This window comes from Portunus trituberculatus, chromosome 43 (assembly GCF_017591435.1).
Source record: "Portunus trituberculatus isolate SZX2019 chromosome 43, ASM1759143v1, whole genome shotgun sequence".
Lineage (NCBI taxonomy): Eukaryota > Metazoa > Arthropoda > Malacostraca > Decapoda > Portunidae > Portunus > Portunus trituberculatus.
Genome location: NC_059297.1, coordinates 7,189,411 through 7,209,410, shown reverse-complemented (window position 1 = coordinate 7,209,410; position 20,000 = coordinate 7,189,411). Strand labels below are relative to the sequence as shown.

At 43.8% G+C, this 20,000-nt stretch overlaps 1 protein-coding gene across 1 annotated transcript in view; it reads right to left on the bottom strand.

Moving 5' to 3' along the window:
• LOC123518189 (calcium-activated chloride channel regulator 2-like) overlaps window positions 1-20,000 on the bottom strand; it is a 173,343-nt gene that overhangs the window by 881 nt on the left and 152,462 nt on the right. Inside the window, exons 2-9 of the mRNA XM_045278878.1 lie at window positions 14,229-14,786; window positions 13,886-14,007; window positions 13,442-13,556; window positions 12,452-13,270; window positions 2,418-2,721; window positions 1,687-2,264; window positions 1,100-1,238; window positions 1-45 (exon numbers count right to left, since the gene is read on the bottom strand). The exon at window positions 1-45 is cut by the window's left edge and continues 881 nt beyond it. Coding sequence (XP_045134813.1) covers window positions 1-45; window positions 1,100-1,238; window positions 1,687-2,264; window positions 2,418-2,721; window positions 12,452-13,270; window positions 13,442-13,556; window positions 13,886-14,007; window positions 14,229-14,786 — 2,680 coding nt within the window. The remainder of the gene's footprint in view (window positions 46-1,099; window positions 1,239-1,686; window positions 2,265-2,417; window positions 2,722-12,451; window positions 13,271-13,441; window positions 13,557-13,885; window positions 14,008-14,228; window positions 14,787-20,000) is intronic.

Here is a 20,000-nt window from a genome sequence, read left to right as displayed (position 1 = left end):
CCAGTGGCCGACCTGACCCCAGCTCAGACGGCATAGCGTAGTTACCTGCAGCAGGATGGAAATAGCATATCATTCCATTAAGTCTTTATATGATTAATACCAAAAACACTAAACTAGCGTCCTTAGCTGAGTAAAGTTTATGTATATCAGTAGTATCTTCCAACTACCAACAGTGGCTCCAATTCCTTTGTAATGCAAAAAACATACCTTTTATATACCAACAGTGATTCAAAATCCCTTGTGATTCAAAGCACATACCCTCATACACTTCTGAAATTGTTAACTGTCTGCTATCTTCAGTTGTACTCACTTGTTTCAACAATGTAGTTTTGCTTGTTATTTTGGTCTTTTTCATTTTTCTCTGAACATATTTTCTCAAAATTAAGTGGGGTTAATGATTTTTTTATTTCGCAGTTGTCATACACTATTATTACTTATGCATTCCATCCATCTCCACTTTTACTTCCTTCTTTGTCTCCTACACTATATCTCTATCCCCGTCACTCTTCTCTCGATATTTGGCTGTTTCTTTATCTTCACATAGCTTAACCACAACACTATCCTTTTCTCCTGTGTCTTAGATAATTCTACCACCTGTGTGCGTCCTTTATTATTGCATTGCCAATTTGGTTAATTCCTGTTAAACTTCCGCCATCCTAGTTACATATTTTGTAAATTTTTTTCCACAGGCCAATACATCATTGTTGGTTTTACTATCGTCACTATTCACTTTAACTTTGCGTTGTCATTTTATTATCATTAATTTTGTAATAGTAACGTTTTGAAGATATTTCATCACACCTATGTAATCTTTAAATCCAGACGAATGTGGCTGTTTTAATCATGCAATCGTATTTTTTTCCCATTTCCAGATTAAAACTGCTTTATTACTAACTAAAAATACCTACAAGAAGTAGAAAATTTTCTACATCATTTAGAATTAGAAAAAAACTTTTTTTTTTTACTTTGAGATGTCAAAAGCTTTTAAACCTTACCGACTTTTATAATCTTGAAATTTAGATATGTATCCTCAGTAATTATTCTTGCAGTAATGGCATCATTCCAATAAGACTGTATTGAATAGCATGTGGCACTTTACCAAGGGTGGTTAAAGATGGATGTGTTCTGGTAGTAATCTCATAGGTGGTTGGTGGTCGGGGCACCCATAGCGCAGCGATGTTCCCTAGAGGACCTTTATTGCCGGCCGCGTCCACCGCCCGCATGCTGACATACCACAGCTGTGGGGACACTCACTGGCTCACATACACACACACACACACACACACACACGCCACTATTCCGGAGTAAGAAAACACACGCTAAGTTAGTAAAAGTAACGTAATGCTACCAGGGTTAGCTGAGCTTCAGAGGCCCACAGCACTACTAAACATTAGGTGGTTCTGAGTTGAAGTAGAAAAAATATATATAAATTCTATGGGTAAAAAATAAGTTCATGGAAGTTTATTGTCATTGATTTTAATTTTAATAGGAATGAGGTAACGTTATTATACTGTGAAATGCCATTGTATAGAATGTCAGTCAAAAGATTTCACGTCGGTCATAAATTTATAGCGGTAAGTAAGCGAAAGAAAGTTGTTTTAATGAAATAGTTCATATCTATTAAAGTATGGAGGAGTTAGGGCATTATTTATTACTACGCTAGGTTGAATAAAAGGAAGAGCTCACCTCCTCATATCTTATAAAGTGGAGGTTGGTAGTGTGGAGCTTGCCAGCAGGAAGGGGACGAGGAAGGCCTGTCAGCGTGTCTCCCTGGAATGCCCTCGCCTCTTTCCACTGTGGCGCCACCACTGCCTGGTAGTGGTGAGCGCTGCCCACGTCCCAGTCATCTCCCGGTGCAGTCCAACGGAGAAAGATCTCGTGCACAGTGTCGTTGACCTCCACCCGCAGATCAAGGATACGGGAAGGAGGAGTCAGGTCACGTTGGTTGGGTGACGACAACACCTCCAAAACACCAAAAGTTAGGTGTCGCTGGAAAGGTGGTGCGGTGCGGGAGTGGAAGTAGAAAAGTGAGGAGCCACAGCATGTTCCTGCGTCGCCCCAAGTGCCCAGTTCAGGCTGGTGGAAATAGTGAGGCAAGTGGTGAGGTGGGAGAGGTACTCGAGGTCTGGATGGAGGTCCCTGTGCCACCACTGCTTGGCCTTCGTTGTGGTCTACCGTGGCACTCAGCAGGTAACGACCCGGACCTCCTGCTAATCGAGGCAAATACCGGGAATACACTCCATCTCCACGCGTGATGTCTGGGTCTGAAGACAAAGGAAGTTTGTGACCGCTGTTTCCAAATAAGTTCCACCAGCTCTGCTCATAATGATTGAAAGTTAAACAACACGAGCTAGGAAACCAAAATTCTAACTTGAACTACAATTTGATCAAAAGCACATATGAATGGCTCGCCTCACCTCCTGCTCCGTTATCCCACAGGTTGAGGAGCACTGGCTCATAGTTGCTGCCTGTCTCATTGGTGCCCAGCCTCTGGAGTGTGGCAACCACCCGGGCGTCCATGACAGGAGCCACGCCTTCTCGAACCTCCATGAATACCACCACGGCAGAGGTAGGGTCTGAATAGTTCAGGAAGCGTGTTCCTGAGCTGGTCCACAGACGAACTGCAAGGCCTGTTGAGGTGTTGCGCCGCGCCGTCACCTGCACGTAAAGACCCTGATGGGAGTCAGCGCTGTTCTCCACGCTGTATTTCCACCGACCACGCTGTTGTTACAAAGGAAGTTGTTCAACATTAGGCATTGTGTATATATATATATATATATATATATATATATATATATATATATATATATATATATATATATATATATATATATATATATATATATATATATATATATATATATATATATATATATATATATATATATATATATATATATATATATATATATATATATATATATATATATATATATATATATATATATATATATATATATATATATATATATATATATATATATATATATATATATATATATATATATATATATATATATATATATATATATATATATATATATATATATATATATATATATATATATATATATATATATATATATATATATATATATATATATATATATATATATATATATATATATATATATATATATATATATATATATATATATATATATATATATATATATATATATATATATATATATATATATATATATATATATATATATATATATACACACACACACACACACACACACACACACACACACACACACACACACACACACACACACACACACACACACACACACACACACACACACACACACACACTTAGCACACATACACTTAAAATTTAAAACTATAAAATGGCAACTCCAAACCCAGCCAGCCTCGGAGTCTTCTTCTGGGGAGGGGTCCAGAAATCGCCTCAGGTCGGACTCCTTTCTTGATGACGACACTAAATGTCTTCACAGCTCCCTCAACTTTTTCTACATTAACTTCTGCAACATTCGCAGCTTAGATCTAATTTTCAATCTGTGGAACACCACCTCTCCTCTACTAAACCTCCTCTTCTTTTCCTCACCTAAACACAGCTGTTTGAGGCTACTGACAGCAGTCCCTTCTCTGTTCTCTCCTACTTTCTCTATCCTCATTTTCCTTCCAAAGCTGGATGTTGCGTCTATGCCCCCAGATGGGAACCGCCTTGTCGTGGTGGGGGCTTGCGTGCCCTGTGACCTGGCGAGCTAGGCTAGAGGGGCTTAGGCCCCTGCTCTGCCCTTTCGAGGGGAGAGGGCTACCCATGCTAGTAAGGTCGCCAGTGAGGGGCCAGACTAAATGGTTCCTACGTAGGCTGCCAGTGGACCAGCGGAGCCACCCGCTGGAGGGATCGCCCAATAGGGGCCGTCCTGTGCTGGATGGTTGGGTGTCCAGGCTGGGATGCTTTGGGAGGGGTCTCAGCTCTGTCGTGGACAAACATTCGTATCATGTGGGGCCTTTTTAAAACGACTGGTCCGCATGGGGACGAGGTACCCGTCCACGGCAGCCAGCGCTCCCTCCCATTGTAGTCCCAGTAGGTGGTTTCCTTGCCCTGGAGCCAATTTTTGTGTAACTTTATATGGGGAAAACACAAAAACTTCAGGTTCTCGTGAGGTGGCTGACCTGGCCCACGAGACGTCATCTTCAGGTCTGAGTGGGAAGGAGGATTCCCTCCACAAGGGCCTCCCACAGCAGTCTCCTGTTCTGGGAGTTCTTCTGAGGGACGCATTTCTGCTGCATATGACTCCTTGTGATGGTAAATGTTAATCCATCATTTTCTTATCACGCCTTGCACTCACTTCTCAAGGTGTATGGCACGGTTGTTCGCATTCGACTTGTTTATGATAAGGACTTTCCTTCTAACCGCTGCTATGTAACGTTTTCTGTCATGTGATGAAGCCCGTTTGGCTTATGAACATGTAGCATCTCTGCCCTTGCTGGCTCTGGCTTTAAAACTGAATTTCTCCAGTCACGTAATATTTCAGACAGTGACATGGATTACATCCCAAATGTTTTGAAAACTATTTAGAGAATTCAGTTCCTGAAGTCCGCCAGATCCCGCCTCCACGTTGGTTTGTGGCGTACTACAGAAATGGGCGGGAATTTCATCCATGCCTCCCGGTACCTGTCCAAAGAGATCGGCACGATTCCTGAGGGAAACCTCAAGAAATATGGAAGGGGTGCTAGTGCGAGCAAAGATATCACGCAGGCAAGGATGTTGCAACATCTCCCATGCCCTTCTGACAGCATGTTTGAGACTATTAAGGCTCATCCCACCTTTAATTACAGTAAAGGTTGTGTGTACAGTCAGGATCTTTATGAATTTCCTGAGAGGAAATACTAGCAATGTGTCCTAGCTCAGTCCAAAAGGTGACAAAGATGAGGAACTCCTCCAACATGGTCTTTCTCACCATTTTTGGTTCCGCCCTCCCTGACCGTGTTAATATCGGTCCTATCAATCTTAGGGTGAGGCGTTTTGTTTCTCGCCCTCTTCAGTGTTTCTCATGCTATGGGTACGGTCACGGCAAAAGCTCGTGTAAGGAAGCTGCTCGATGTGGTAATTGCTCTGCACTAGACTCACATACTGAGGAGCATTGCAATGCTGCAGCTTATTGTTTCCATTGCCGTGATGCTCACCAGGTACGTTCCAGGCAATGCCCTAGGTATCGCCTGGAGCAGGACATTCTACAGCTTGCTAACAGTCAGTTCATCAGCCTCGGTAGCGCCCGCCGTGAACTCCTGTACCGCCAGAAGGACGGTACTGGTGCGACATCCTATGCTTCATTGGCCGCTCGCTCATCAGCTGAGTCTGCCGGTCCGAAGACAACTCCTGCTACCTCTCGCTCTGTTGGGGCGGGTGGTCCTGTTCATCTGGCCAATAGGTTTGCCCTTTTGTCCGATGACTCAGTTGAGTCATCTCTTAAGAAGTGACGAGAATAATACGGACTTGACCAAAGTCACCCATGTAGTGGATGTCCATTTGCCACCTGTATCGCCTAAGCCTTTGAAGGGCCTGACCAAACGGCACCGCGGCTCTGCGGAGTCGATAGATTTAGCTCAGCCTAAGCAGTCTAAGGTTTCTCCCGGTGCACATGATCGTGAGTCCTCCAGGGACCGCTCTGCAATGGTAGCTCCAGTAGTTTCTGTCCAGCCTTCTGTGACGCCCTCCGTCTCAGATCGGGCTTCTTGTGATGAGGACGGTCTTAGCATGGAGACGTCCGATGATATTGTCACAGCCGTCCCTCGTGGACCCACTGTATCAAAAGTGCAGTCCAGCCTGACCTCGTCCTCCGAGGACCGGTAGGAGTGATGATGGTTCGCATCACTCACCGATAGGCCGAAAGGCTGCGGTCCAACGACCCGGCACATCTCAACTCCCGGTGTCTTCTCGTCGTTTGATTATTTCTAGTCAGGTCAGTCACGGGCAGCCTCAAAAGGCTCGCCCGTCCACTGCACCCAAATAGTCATCTTCAAGCTTCTACAGTGGAACTGTAGAGGCCTTCGCGCCTCGTGGGGAACTCCGAGCTTTGCTGTCGGAGTTCTCTCCAGCCTGTGTAGCTCTACAAGAGACTATGCTAGGTGATAGTACTTATTCTAGTCCTCCTGGCTATCGTGCCTTTTTAACACTCCTTTCCTGACCAGGGCCACCACGGTGGCACAGCTATTCTAGTCCGTCAGGATATACCTGTTATCCCTTACAACTTAACTCTCCCTTCAGGTGGTTGCTGTTAAGGTCTTTATGGGACGACTGTACACCATTTGCAGTTTATATCTCCTCCTCGGCTTCCTGTCTCCAGGGGTGAGCTTGACGGCCTGGTGCGTCAGCTGACTCCGCCTTTTCTTTGTTGGGAGATTTTAACGGCCGTCACCCATTGTGGGATGAAGGTGCTAGTAATCCTCGTGGGGTTTTAATCGGTTCTTTTATTGAGGATGAGGGATTGGAGGTTTTAAATTCTGGGGATGTTACACATTTCCACAGTCCTACTGGGACTTTTACAGCTATCGATCTTTCTCTTTGTACATCTAATTCTTTCCTTGATTTTAATTGGCGGGTCCTACCGGATTTACACGGTAGTGACCACTTTCCGATTTTATTGGAATCTGTGAACTCTGAGCCACAGTCCCGGCCCCACGCTGGGTTTTAGACAAGGCAGATTGGCCTCGATTCACAGACCTTAGCTCTTTTATCCGTCCGCTGGCTGACTTTTCTACTTGTGCTGAGGCTGTTGATTATTTTACCGATTTTTATTTCAGTAGCGCTTCAGACAATCCCTAGGACGTCAGGTCGCTTTACTAAGCGTCCCGTTCCTTGGTGGAACGCAGCATGCACTGCAGCGGTGAAAGAGAAACGGGCGGCTTTCTCTCGTCTCCGGCGACATCGTGGGGACCCGCAGTGCCTGGAAGCTTTTCGGCGCTGCCGAGCTCGGGCCCGCCGCGTTTTGAAAGAGGCACAAAGAGCCTCTTGGAAAGCTTATGTCTCTTCCATTAACGCCCGCATCCTCTTACGGATGTCTTTAACAAAGTCCGTCGAATTGCTGGGAAGTATTCTGCTCCTCCCCCACCAGTTTTGTTGTCTGCTGGGCGAACGGTGGCAAACCCTAGGACTGTCGCCGACCTCTTCGCGGAGCACTTTGCCAGTGTTTTCCGGAGGCATCCTGCAGCCTCGGGCGCACGTCACCGCCAGAGAATGGAATCTCTCGGCATAAATTTTTCTTCCACTGGAGGAGGGTCTTATAATGTCCCTTTCTCTGCTTCCGAGTTTCGGACTGCTTTGTCCCAGTGTCATGACTCTTCTCCTGGCCCAGATGATATTCCTTATGCCTTCTTGCGCCACATGTCTGACAGTGCTTTTAACTTTTATTAAATCTTTATAATATGATTTAGCATACCGGTGACTTTCCATCTTCTTGGGCTGTGGCAGTGGTTCTCCCATTTCCGAAGCCTGGGAAAGATAATCTCCAGGCTACGAACTACCGTCCTATATCTTTAACGTCCTGTATTTGTAAAGTGTTAGAAAAGATGGTAAATGTAAGACTCATGTGGTACTTGGAGAGGGGGAAGTACTTGTCATCGGTACAGTACGGCTTCCGAAAGATGAGGTCTACTACTGATGCTCTTTTATCCCTAGAGTCTTCCATTTGTGAGGCCTTCGCTAATCACCACCATCAAGTAACAGTCTTTTTTGACCTGGAGAAGGCCTACGACACGGCTTGGTGTCATGGCATTTTACAGTCTTTGTTTAATTTTGGCCTTCGTGGCCACCTTCCTATTTTTATCCAGCAGTTTTTATCCAGACGTCTTTTACGGGTTCGAGTGGGAGTGTTCTCTCCGAGGCTACTGCTCTAAATGATGGTGTCCCACAGGGAAGTATTCTTAGTGTTACATTATTCGCAGTCGCCATAAATGGTGTTATAGATACTCTACCAGATGGCATTCACAGCTCCTTATATGTTGATGATTTATGTATTTCTTTTGCTGCTGCTAGGATGTCACTGATTGAGCGCAAGCTCCAACTGGCGATCAATAGGGTGTCCAGTTGGGCCAACATGAACGGTTTTCGATTCTCCACCTCAAGACCGTAGCCATGCATTTTGTCGCAACCGTGGTGTCCATCCAGACCCGGATTTATACCTCGCCAATAGACGCCTCTCATGCGTGGAGGCGACTCGATATCTTGGCCTTTTATTTGACAACCGTCTTACCTGGGTTCCCCATTTCCGTTCTCTTAAGGCGTCTTGTCGGCAGGCATTATCCCTTCTTCGGGTTTTAAGTCACACCTCTTGGGGTGCGGACAGGGACACTTTGCTGCTGTTTCACCGTAAACTCATACTTCCAAAGCTGGAATACGGCTGAGAGATCTACTCATCCGCAACGGATGCACGACTACGCACGCTTGACCCGTGCATCATGCTGGGGTCCGCTTGGCTACGGGTGCATTTCGGACATCTCCAATACCTAGCCTTCTAGTGGATGCTGGTTTCTGGCCGCTCGACCTCCGGCGCCAGTCTTCGATGCTCCGGTGTTGGTTTCGCACCCACCGTCTTCCTGATTCTGTCCCTTGTCTGTCAATGTTGCGGGACTCGCGTTCGCAGGCGTATGTCACTCGACCGAGTCTCCTAAACCTTTTGGCCTTCGAGTGGCAAATCTCATGGCGGAGTTATCTATCGACCCCACTCCTGTGTACTCTTTCCGGCTCCCACGAGTTGGTTATTGGCAGCTTCCTGTTATCTCATTATGCCCTCCTGCCATGGATGGCAAGAAGGATTTTCTGCCAGCTCTGTCCCACACACGGTTTTAGAACACTTTTTATCCATTCTGATGATATCCCTGTTTTTACTGATGGTTCCAAATCCGACGCAGGCGTTGGGTTTAGTGTGGTTTTCCCCTCTTTTTATCGGTCTGGCAGCCTTCCTTCAGTGGCATCCGTCTTTACTGCGGAGCTGTCTGCCATAGTCCTAGCTTTACAGATAATTTTTACTCTCCCGGTTTCGTCTTTTACAATTTTTAGTGACTGTCGCAGTGCTCTTACTGCTCTCTCTTGCACTATCTCCTTAACCCTTTGGTTTTATCAGCCCTGGAGTGGCTATATCTTCTTACCAAACGAGGATATCGTGTTGGGTTCTGTTGGGTCCCTGGTCACGTTGGTGTTCCAGGAATGAACACGCAGACCGCCTCGCTAAAGAGGCAGCAAGTCGCGCTCCATCTCCTGCCCTGTTCCGTTTCGAGATGTATTTCATCTAATTCGTGTGGCGGTTGCAGCAATTTGGCAGAGGAGATGGCTAACGGGGGTCGCAACCTCGAAAATGGGAGAGATCACTACTTCCACTATCCCTCAGTGGACATACACCCATGTCCGGGATCGCCGTGCACAGACTTTATTGGCGCGACTGCGTATAGGTCACACGTACCTTACACAAAGGTACCTGTTGACCAGGGACCCTCAACCTTACTGTGATGACTGCTTGGTGCCGCTCACCGTGCGGCACCTGTTGGTAGAGTGCCCTAGTTTGATCGAGTTACGACACCGCTACCTCTACCGCTGTCGCGGTAGAGATAGCGGTGTCTATTATATCTCAAAGGTCCTTGGACCAGAGTGTCTGGCCCAGGCCATGACGTTTTAGGTTTTTGGGAGAAGCTGGCCTTCTCCCAAAGCTTTGAATTTTATTTTATTATATTTTATTATTTATGTTTTTAATGTTTTATTTAGTTTTTTGTTTTTTTAGTTTTTACCCTTTTACTGATTTTAATTGAACTGTTTCTTTATTTAGATCTACAGTCCAGGCCCCCACGAAATTTTCACCGTTCAAGATGCTATATGGCCGAGAACCTGTCCTTCCCACCGATGTGGACCACGAGTTCGCAGACTGCACCTCCGATCCTGACGATCCTGAATTTGAGGAGGCTGACTTCCATGCTACACTCTCAAAGCTCGAGATATTACAGGTATTTGTTTCATGCATGAGGGGGTAACTGTATACATATGCTATATGAAACTAATAGAGTATTTTTATCTTACAGAATGTTGTCTTCAAGAAAGCTGATGCCAACATCGAGCGAGCTCAGGCAAAACAGCAAGGTGATTTTGCAGAGAGACAATACAAACAAAGGAATTTCAATGTAGGTGACAAGTTGCTGCTTTACAACCTCCGCAGAGCCGAAAGGAAAGAAGGCAAGTAAACCGATCCATGGGATGGTCCCTACGAGGTGGTTCAAGTTTGCGAGGTGTTATACTGCCTCATTAATGATTCCATCAAAGTCACCCTCAAGACAAAAGGGAACGGATGCATCCTGAAGCCATTCTTTGAACGCAATCCAGAAGCTTTACTACCGACTCCCTCAGTCATGTCATCACCGCCATCTCCAAGTGTCCAAAGTCTCGGAGTTCAGCAAAAGGAGATTACTTATAAGTTTTCTCCATTGACTATTGCAACGCAGCGAGCAATATGCAACAACTCTGATGGACGTCTCGTGTTCAAGAAAAAATCAGGTCCATCCAGAAAAAAAAAAAAAAAATCAAAAATTGAAGTTGATGGAAATTGTCTTTTTCATGCATTGTCGTACACCATCACAGGAGAAGAGGACCAACACGACGTAGTCAGAAGCTTGATATGTCATTTCATTGCCTGCACTGAAAGCATCTAAGTTGACTCAATGCGTCAGAATAAAGTGTAGGAAACAACAACTGGGATGTTTGCAGCAGCTAACATGTTTCATGTGAATATTTGTGTGTGGGCAAAGTTTGGCTCAATGTACAAATGGCAAATACATAGGCCGAAATGCAGAGAAGTAGTAAATGAGTCAGTGTACCTTGACAATAAAAGCAGCCAACCATTTTAATGTAGTTCTTAGTATGTAATGTGCACATGATGAGTGATAAACTTCTGGATGGGAGAAAACATGAATAAATCTTTTTCACCTAATAAAGGGAGTCATTTCAACATGATGGGGAGTCATCCGAAACCAGTTCCAGATGACTGGGGAGTGCTGTCTGACTAGCTTTAACTGACTGGGGAGTATTTTAAAACTAGTTTCAAGAGACTCCGGGAGTCATATCATAGGGGTCAGAAACGTCTACACTGGCTCCCTAGTCAGTCAGCTTGCCGGGGTGTAACGCGTTAAAAGGTACAGACACATGTCCCGTATACGACGCACACCCTTCTCCAGATCTCTGTATTTTAATCTTAGTATATTCATAGACAAATACACATTCACTTTTGATATTCACCTGAAAAACCACAGAAACTCAACCAAGTGAATTTACCTACAACAGAAAGTTAAGAACTAATTAATAGCATCCCGGATAATTGATAATTCTAAATACCCGCCGAAACAGTTTTCCATCTGCCACTTAGGGGGACCTGGGGAAGTGTTATGTTGATTTTCCCTGGAATGATTACTGTTTCCGTGTCAGAGACCCACCTCTTTGCGCGGAACACATAACAAAGATGATAGTGTCTGGCATGAATACGGACATTCCTCATTCTTTTTCTGAACCTAAAACCTTCTAAATCTTGGTTTAACACAGCCTGTTCTCGTACTATACATAATAAAGAGGTTGCCCACAAAAGGTACTTCAGCCTTCCATCTTCTGAATCTTACGCACTTTATATTTCTGCCCGGAATCATGTCAAGTCTCTTCTTCAACTTGCGAAACACTCCTTCATAAATAGAAAATGTCAAAATCTTTAAAACTCAAACTCCCCTTGAGACCTCTGGCATCTGGCCAAAAATATCTCCAATAACTTTATTTCTTCATTTTTCCCTCCTCTATTTCATCCTGATGGCACCACTGCCATCTCTTCTGTCTCTGAAACTGAACTCTTCTCTCAAATCTTTGCTAACAACTCCACTATGGATGACTCTTGGCTTGAAAGTAAAAGGGAACAGAGAACGGGCTACTGTCAGTAGCCTCAGACAGCTGTGTTTCGGTGAGGAAAACAAAGAGAGCTAGTGTTCTACAGATTGAAAACTAGATCTAAGACCGAGAATGTTGCGAAGTTAGTGAAAAAAAATGTTGAGGAAGTGTCAAGACATTTTGGGTTGCCAACGAGAGAGCAGTTTGACCTGGGACGTTTCTGCTTCCCTCCCTAGAAGGTGACTCAGAGGCTGGATTTGGGGTCGCCATTATTGAATTTTCAATTTTCAGTGAAGGTTGTGTGTGGTAAATGTAAGTAGTTTTATGTGAAGAAGGAGAGTTGTCTTTAGAGGGCAGATCATGACTGCGCCCTTGATTTTTGAGACACACGTTTAGCGAGATCACAACTAGCTTTAATATATATATATATATATATATATATATATATATATATATATATATATATATATATATATATATATATATATATATATATATATATATATATATATTAGAAGCATTATCATGTAGGAATACAAGTGAAGAACAAAGTTTGTCTCAATTTACCTCTTCTTTTCCCAAATTGATGAAGATCATGTTCACATCGCCATCCTCCTCCTGTACGTTGACGGAAGCGATCATGTGGCCTGATGGAGCAGTCAGACGGATTGCGTTGCCCACGTGGTTCAGGTCATAATAGTACACTGAAAATCGAGCGTCAAGTCCCAGTGAATCATCGAGGGCGAAGGTACCTGCCGATATGGAGGCGATGCCGCCCGGATAGTCAGCGCTGTGTACCAGGACAGGACCGCCAGGTGATGAGGGCGGCACGCTGCTCTGCACCGCAGCCAGAAGAGCATCCATCAGCGCCACCATCATCTTTAACTTAGAGTCGTTGCCTACACCTTCATCCATGACGGTGAAGATGGACCCTCGGGTGGCCTCCACAAGCGCCTCCAGGCCGTGGTAGGTAGGCGCAGTGCTACGATGCTCTGTCACAGGGTATAGGACGACTTCAGTGCGCAGATTGTTTTGCTCTGTTAATGAAATCATATTGGCAACATCTTCCTCAGAAGTGGGACTAGAGCCTGTAGTAATCAGTATCACTATGGCATCTCTGCCAAATTTTTTGTTCTTCCTGAGCACCTTGAGGACCTGTTGTAGACCACACAGAATGCACTTCTGGCTTTCACGCACAGCTGATGGATTCCGTGGCAGTGAGGAGCCAACACGCTGCCTCATATCTGAGTCTTCGCTGTCGATGAAACTGAGCGGCGCAACAGTGCGGCCAGCTGAATTGAAGGTAATAACACCGACGTGAGCCCCGTTAGGAACGTCGTACACCACCACACGTCTCATTGCCTTTCTCAGGAACTCCCAGCGACGCTGTCACCAAGGAAACGTATCTCTTAAATGAAGAAATACTCTGAAACCGCATATTTGCTTATGTCTTATCACATACGAATAATCTGTTAAATGATCCATTACTGATATGTGATGCTGTATTTAGATGCATGAAAAATAGATACAAAAGACACAATGTCAGATATTCCTTACCTGAAGATTCATGGCTGCCGTGTCCTCGATAGCAAAGACATAAGTGGGACCCGCTGCTTGTACTAATTTGAGTAGAGGCTCCAGGTCTTGGCCACTAGTATTTGCAGGTATATTTCTGTAAAATAATTTTTTTCATGAAGTAACTGGCAACCAAGTGGGCATTTTTGTTTACTTTTTTTCTTGTCTTTGGACAGGTATATTTCATAGATATATTTAAATTCTGTAATAAAAACGTTTTATTTATGAACCTGAAAAAAAACCCTGAAGACTTGTACTGAATTATAACAAAGTAAGAAGATCTATTTCTTTACACTTGTTATTGCGTCTTATTTTACTAACATGAACACCTTATCCCCATGTACCTCACGCTCATGTTCATCAGAGCACTTAAAGCACGGAATATGGGGAGACTTTATATCACACTCTCCCTCTCCGCCTACGTACCTTCCCAAGGCGAAGTCTGGCGTGTGCTCAATAACCTCCCAGGCCGATCGACTGCTGCACAGAGAGTTGTGTTTGGTTGGAGCTTCCTTATTGTGGTTATTCTCTTTGCATAAATGCCGCACCTGCAGGAAACGCATACTCGAAGACTCGAAAAATTACATATCTAAGTGTTGGATTGAATTTTGCACTGATCACTCAGAAAATTATGACCAATCAAGGTGATGTGTACTTTAATTTAAGAAAATGAGGCTAGATACATCAGTGATTATTTAAATGTATAGCTAATATGGATACAAGTGCAACCGTTTCTTGTTTGTCTGAAGTCTATAGTAACGTTGCTTACGCTTGGAAAATCTGGGAAGGCTAGGAGGGATGAGGCAAGGTGATTGTTGGCATGAGGCTCTGGAAGAAAGGAGCATCCTGACTGGGACGAGTCACAGGTGGTGCCCTTCACGAATCCGTCAGCACAGCCGGTCGCCACCCACTGGTTGGTGTCTGGATCCCTGAAGGTAGACGGGTAGAGTGGGTCGTTGGTGTGGCCGCGCTCATCAAACACTCCCCATCGAAACTTGGCCCATTCCGCCAGCAGGAGACGAGAGGTGAGGATATGAGACTCAGCGCTGTCCGCCTTCAGCATGTCCTCACCTACGTGGATGAAGTCCCCCGAGCGGCCACACCCCTGGCTCTGCTGTGTCCACGGCCGTGAGCCGAATACAGGATGGGGAGTAGTCACTCGGATGTGGCCCTCTGCAGGCGCCGTGGAGACCGGCAGGGACTTTGGCAGGGAGCAGGTGAGAGCATCAGTTCTCCACGCGCGGGGTAAAGCAACAGTCACCTCCCGCAGCGACGCCCGCCCTTCCGTCGCTGTCCACATTTGTCTGGACAGTTCTCGCAGCACAGCCTGGAAATGGTGATGGTATTAGAAAAAAAAAAAAACAAAGTTCTGCAGGAATGGCCTAAACATTAGTCCTTGCTGAAATTATATTTATATATAATGTAAAACGAGATAGGCTGATTAACATGGATGAAAATGATTTGAATGAATCATCTTGAAGAAAGTACCATCACCCATTCTGATGTAGATGCAAAATTTCTTTGTAACTAATTGAAATGCTACACCGTGTCTCCCTAGCTACACTAACGTCACACACTCATACAAAAATATAAAGCAAGTAAACGCTCACTGCAAAACTTCATTGCACCTTCTCTAGAAGACTTATTTTATATCTCGGTGATCGTTTTTTCGAAGCACCGTTGTGTTCGAAGCAAGTTGAGATTGCCTCACAATATACCTACCTCTTCAGCTACTGATTGCATCACAGGAAGTTTTTTCGATTTGGAGATGCGTAGGAGGTCACAGTGTGACAACCTCGATTCTTCAATCTGTTTGTAAATTTTCGATATTGCTTTATGAATTACGTCAGTAGTTCTCAAACTTTTCCTGATCGAGTACCACTTGCAGGCCCCGTACAGTCCCCGCGTACCACCTAGTTCCAGAAAACAAAACTCAATCCTAGCAAATATAAATCTATTCACAAATAGAACACACAAATGAACTAACAAGGAACACAACTCATTTTAATACGAAGGATGCATGTTTCTTCTCCACCCGCTGACCGATGCCAGATTATCTTGTGTAAGGCAATAATATTTTTTCAGAGAAATGAATGAATCTAATTTCAACTACAAATTACTTATGATCCTGAAAGTGCCCATTCATCGAAGTCCCTGCCAGTCTCCACGGAGCTCGCTGAGAGCCACATCCTCGTAACTACTCCCCATCCGATATTCGGCTCACGGCCGTGGACACAGCAGAGCCAAGGATGTGGCCACTCCGGGACTTCGTATCACAGGTTGGGAACCACTGAATTATGTGCTTGAGAGAACAAGATACAATTTTCAAATAAGCTCATCCTCTTTACAACAAAGCATGATTATAAGATTGTTTGTTATCTATAATTCGTTGCGTTACATAAAACCAGCAAAACATTCAATTATTTTTTCGTTGAATTCTATTCCTCTAATAATTGGTGCAAAGTAATTACATCAAACACACTACGAAAGATCTAAAGTTCTATTTCCGTTAGTTTTCTTGTGGAATCGTTGTAATCTCTCTCTCTCTCTCTCTCTCTCTCTCTCTCTCTCTCTCTCTCTCTCTCTCTCTCTCTCTCATAAAGGGACCAGCACATGTGCAAAAGTCCATTTTCACTATTAGAACTTGAAATTTTGGAAGATCACGTGAAATTTCACAACCATTGTGTGCTCTGCTACTACGCGGTTCTCCAATCCCTGATATTATTTTCTAGCGTTTCAAGTTGATGAGATGTATGTTTAGTATATCTTTTTATCTTCTCTTTCATAGTCATTGTCTTTGGTCACGCATCTTCAAAATGATGACGATAGCGCTTTTGAATATTTTTTCCCTTCATTTTTGTTTCGGAAAATATCATCACGGGTAATATAGTTTACTTTTCTTGTCTGTGAATATTCGGAAAAAAAAACTGTAGGTGATTGTGTAAGGTGAATTAATGAACATACTTGTATTTGAAAAAGTGCCCAAGCCTAACCCATAATTTGTGAAAACTGTTCAGAAAAATTGAAGTTAAGTGTGGAAGTGATTCTTACTTGAATGGCTGAAGATCGAGAATCATGTAACATCATCCCTTCACGGATATTTAGTACATCTTTTCTGAATCAATTGCAGTGTGCCCTGAAACTTACCTGTCTTTTTCCGCATTACGTTCTCTCTTTCCTATCACACAATGTTACATTTTTTTCTTTCTGTAAATTATATTTACTATTCACACATTTTCATGTAACCTACTTTTCTGTACAGATACAAATCATACATCTTTCTCATCTAAATTTCTCCTCACACTTGTACTTGTCACAAAAGTACATACACGTACACCATTGTATGTATATATTTCGTATATAATATTGTATATACTGTACAAGTAAAAGGATCTCTTAGTTATCTGTTGCTTATCCTTAAAAGAAGTAGAAATCACTTGCTATTACTGCTGGGTTTGGGCTAGTAAAGCAAGATGGAAAGGACTGCCTGAAAGCTCGTAACAGACTAACCACAGAGGGATTTGTTCTCGTCTGAGCAACATGAAGGACAGTTTTCCTCCATAGGGGAACCACACTTGCAGTGGTGACCCCAGGAAAGCTGACACTTTTTCAAGTGAGCAAGGTATCTGTTGTGATCAATGTTACGTTACCACGAAGTGGGCACAAGAGTAGCAGTGTCGTTAGTTCAGGAACTCTCTCACACTGTCTTCTCAGGAGAGTTAACGAAAACACAGCTTGGGTTTTCCTTATATGTTATTTACACTACACAAGGATAGTCTTGTACACACACACACACAGTCCACAGCTCCCTGGCAAACGCCCGGGGAAGCACAACGGCCAGCTCGTGTGTTCGTCAGACTCCAACTAACGTAGCTCCGTCTTATCAATCTCTCGTCAGCAAAAACTCACTGACACCGGTGACCGACTCATATATTAAAGAACAGTTACAAATGCATTGGTTGCAATAGTTAAAGTATTACTTAATTATAAATGAAAGAAATAAAATATATGATAGTACTAAATATATGTCTATGCTGTTATAATTACATATATATAATCCAGCAACCAGAGGTTCCCACACTGAGCCTGTGGGAACGTATACTGACTTAGCATAAGAAGTGCTTGCATATGAAAATGAAAGGATGTGCTCCTCGCTAAGATCAGCCTCGCTTCTCACGGCTGTGTGTAGAAACAAGGAAAAAATAATTATATACAATTCATACCCTAACACCAGCCAGCCCGGCGCCTCACCCAGCCAGCTCAGCGCCACCCCAACCAGGCAGTCCGCCACCGCCGCGCGTCGGCCTGCTACGCTCTCCCCAGCCCGCCACCTGCTCCTCGACCACGAGAAGTCAGGGAGTATATTTGGCGAGAGCAATGACAGATCAATGGCAGACGCGTTACCAGTCCGATCATCTACACGAGTCGCACTTCCATCTTTCAGAAGACAGAGGTTTGTCTGTAATAAAATGTTTACTATCTGCTCCCCACGTACACTTGACCTCTCACTTCCCCATTAATGATGAGGGGAGTTAAAATCACCAACAACTAGCCTGTTGCCCGGCTAATTATATATGTAATGTCATTATCAACAATGGGGATATTGGGAGGCAAGTAGAGAGAACAGATAGCCAGATAAGTGTCGTTGAATCTCACCCTGCACGCGACCGCTTCCAGAGGTGTATTCAACGTCACTTCTGTTTGTGTCAAGTGTTTTATGTATGTATATGGCGACGCCGTGTCCCTTATATCTTCTATACGGGTGGTAGTGTTTTAGCACTGCAGGATCAGGCTGATCCTGCAGTCGTCTCGTCTTCTGTAGACAAATAACGGCCTGTGTATGTTCACTAAAGGTGACAAATATGGATCTTTATTCCGAATACTTCTGCAGTTCCACTGTAACACCTTGAACATTATGGCTTAAGAGTTGTGGTGGCGGCCGTTTTTCTTAGTCCTTTTGCGCTCAGAGGCGCTGCCGGGGGACCTCTCCCGGCCCTTACTAGTAGTGGCATCCAGCCCTTACTGTTGAAGCGTAGGAGACGTTTGAAGCAGGCGCGGCCTGCGTCTGGTTCACTCGCATCCTTGCTTCATAGTACGAAATCCCTTCAGTAGCTTTAACCGTGCAGACCTCTTTCTCCACTTTCCACGCGAGGCAATCGCCTGTTAAAAGTGGAGTGAGCACCCTCACAATTACGGCACTTCTCTACCAAGGATGTGCACTGGTCCACCGAGTGGCCCTCTCCTGCGTATCTACCGCAGTAAGTATGAGAAGATCGAAAAGCGTTGCCATGGTGACCATAAAGCTGGCACTTGAAACAACGGAGGGGATTCGGGATGTAGGGACGAATGGGAACGGACTCGTACCCTACATGAACCCTCTCTGGCAACTTAGCAACACTGAAGGTGAGAATGACTGAACTGAAGCTGTGCTCCTCCTGGTACCGTCAACCATTTTAGTAATTTTTCGAGCTTTAATGACATCCTGGTCAGCCATGCAATCGACGATCTCGGTCGGTTCCATATCCACAAAATCGCGGTGGGAAGCGACTCCCGGACACGAGTTCATGAACACTGGAATCAAAGCCTCGATCTCGATGTCGTGAGTGAACCGGAGCTTCAACAGTGATTTGACCTGATTTACGTTAAGTGCCTGAACTAGTAAATCACCACTGGCAAGTTTCTTCACATTAACGACATTTCCAATGTTAGAGTCAATGACCTTTATTATAAAAGAATTGACAGTAGAAAAGCGGGTGTTTGTCTTAGAGTGGAGAGTCACATAAGTCGCTTTGGAGGGGTCAATAGACAGGCTGGCAGTCGAGGCTCGTCGATCAGTGTCCTCCCTCCCCCTTACGGGGAGAGGGTAGGAAGGTCCGTCAGGCATGGAGGGGGGTACATCCCCTTCCTACAAGAGGAGAGCGGGACGCAAGTGGGAGGAGGTCAAGGAAGAGTTACCTGATGTCAGATTGTGCTGCCAAACCACTCTAGGGGGGCCGTACGGTGTTAATTCACCCCAAAAGCACGCTCACTGAGGCGGATCCCCCGTAGGTGCGAGAGGAAAGACAATCTGACAACCTGGCAACAGACACTTACTGTTGCCGCTCAGGTGAGGACAGTGAAAGGCAAAGCTAAAAACACGGGACAAAGGGATTCCTAACTTTACTTAACTGATGGGCGTACAAAAAATCCACACGGAGGTGGCAGGAGGACCAGAGCGATATATATATATATATATATATATATATATATATATATATATATATATATATATATATATATATATATATATATATATATATATATATATATATATATATATATATATATATATATATATATATATATATATATATATATATATATATATATATATATATATATATATATATATATATATATATATATATATATATATATATATATATATATATATATATATATATATATATATATATATATATATATATATATATATATATATATATATATATATATATATATATATATATATATATATATATATATATATATATATATATAT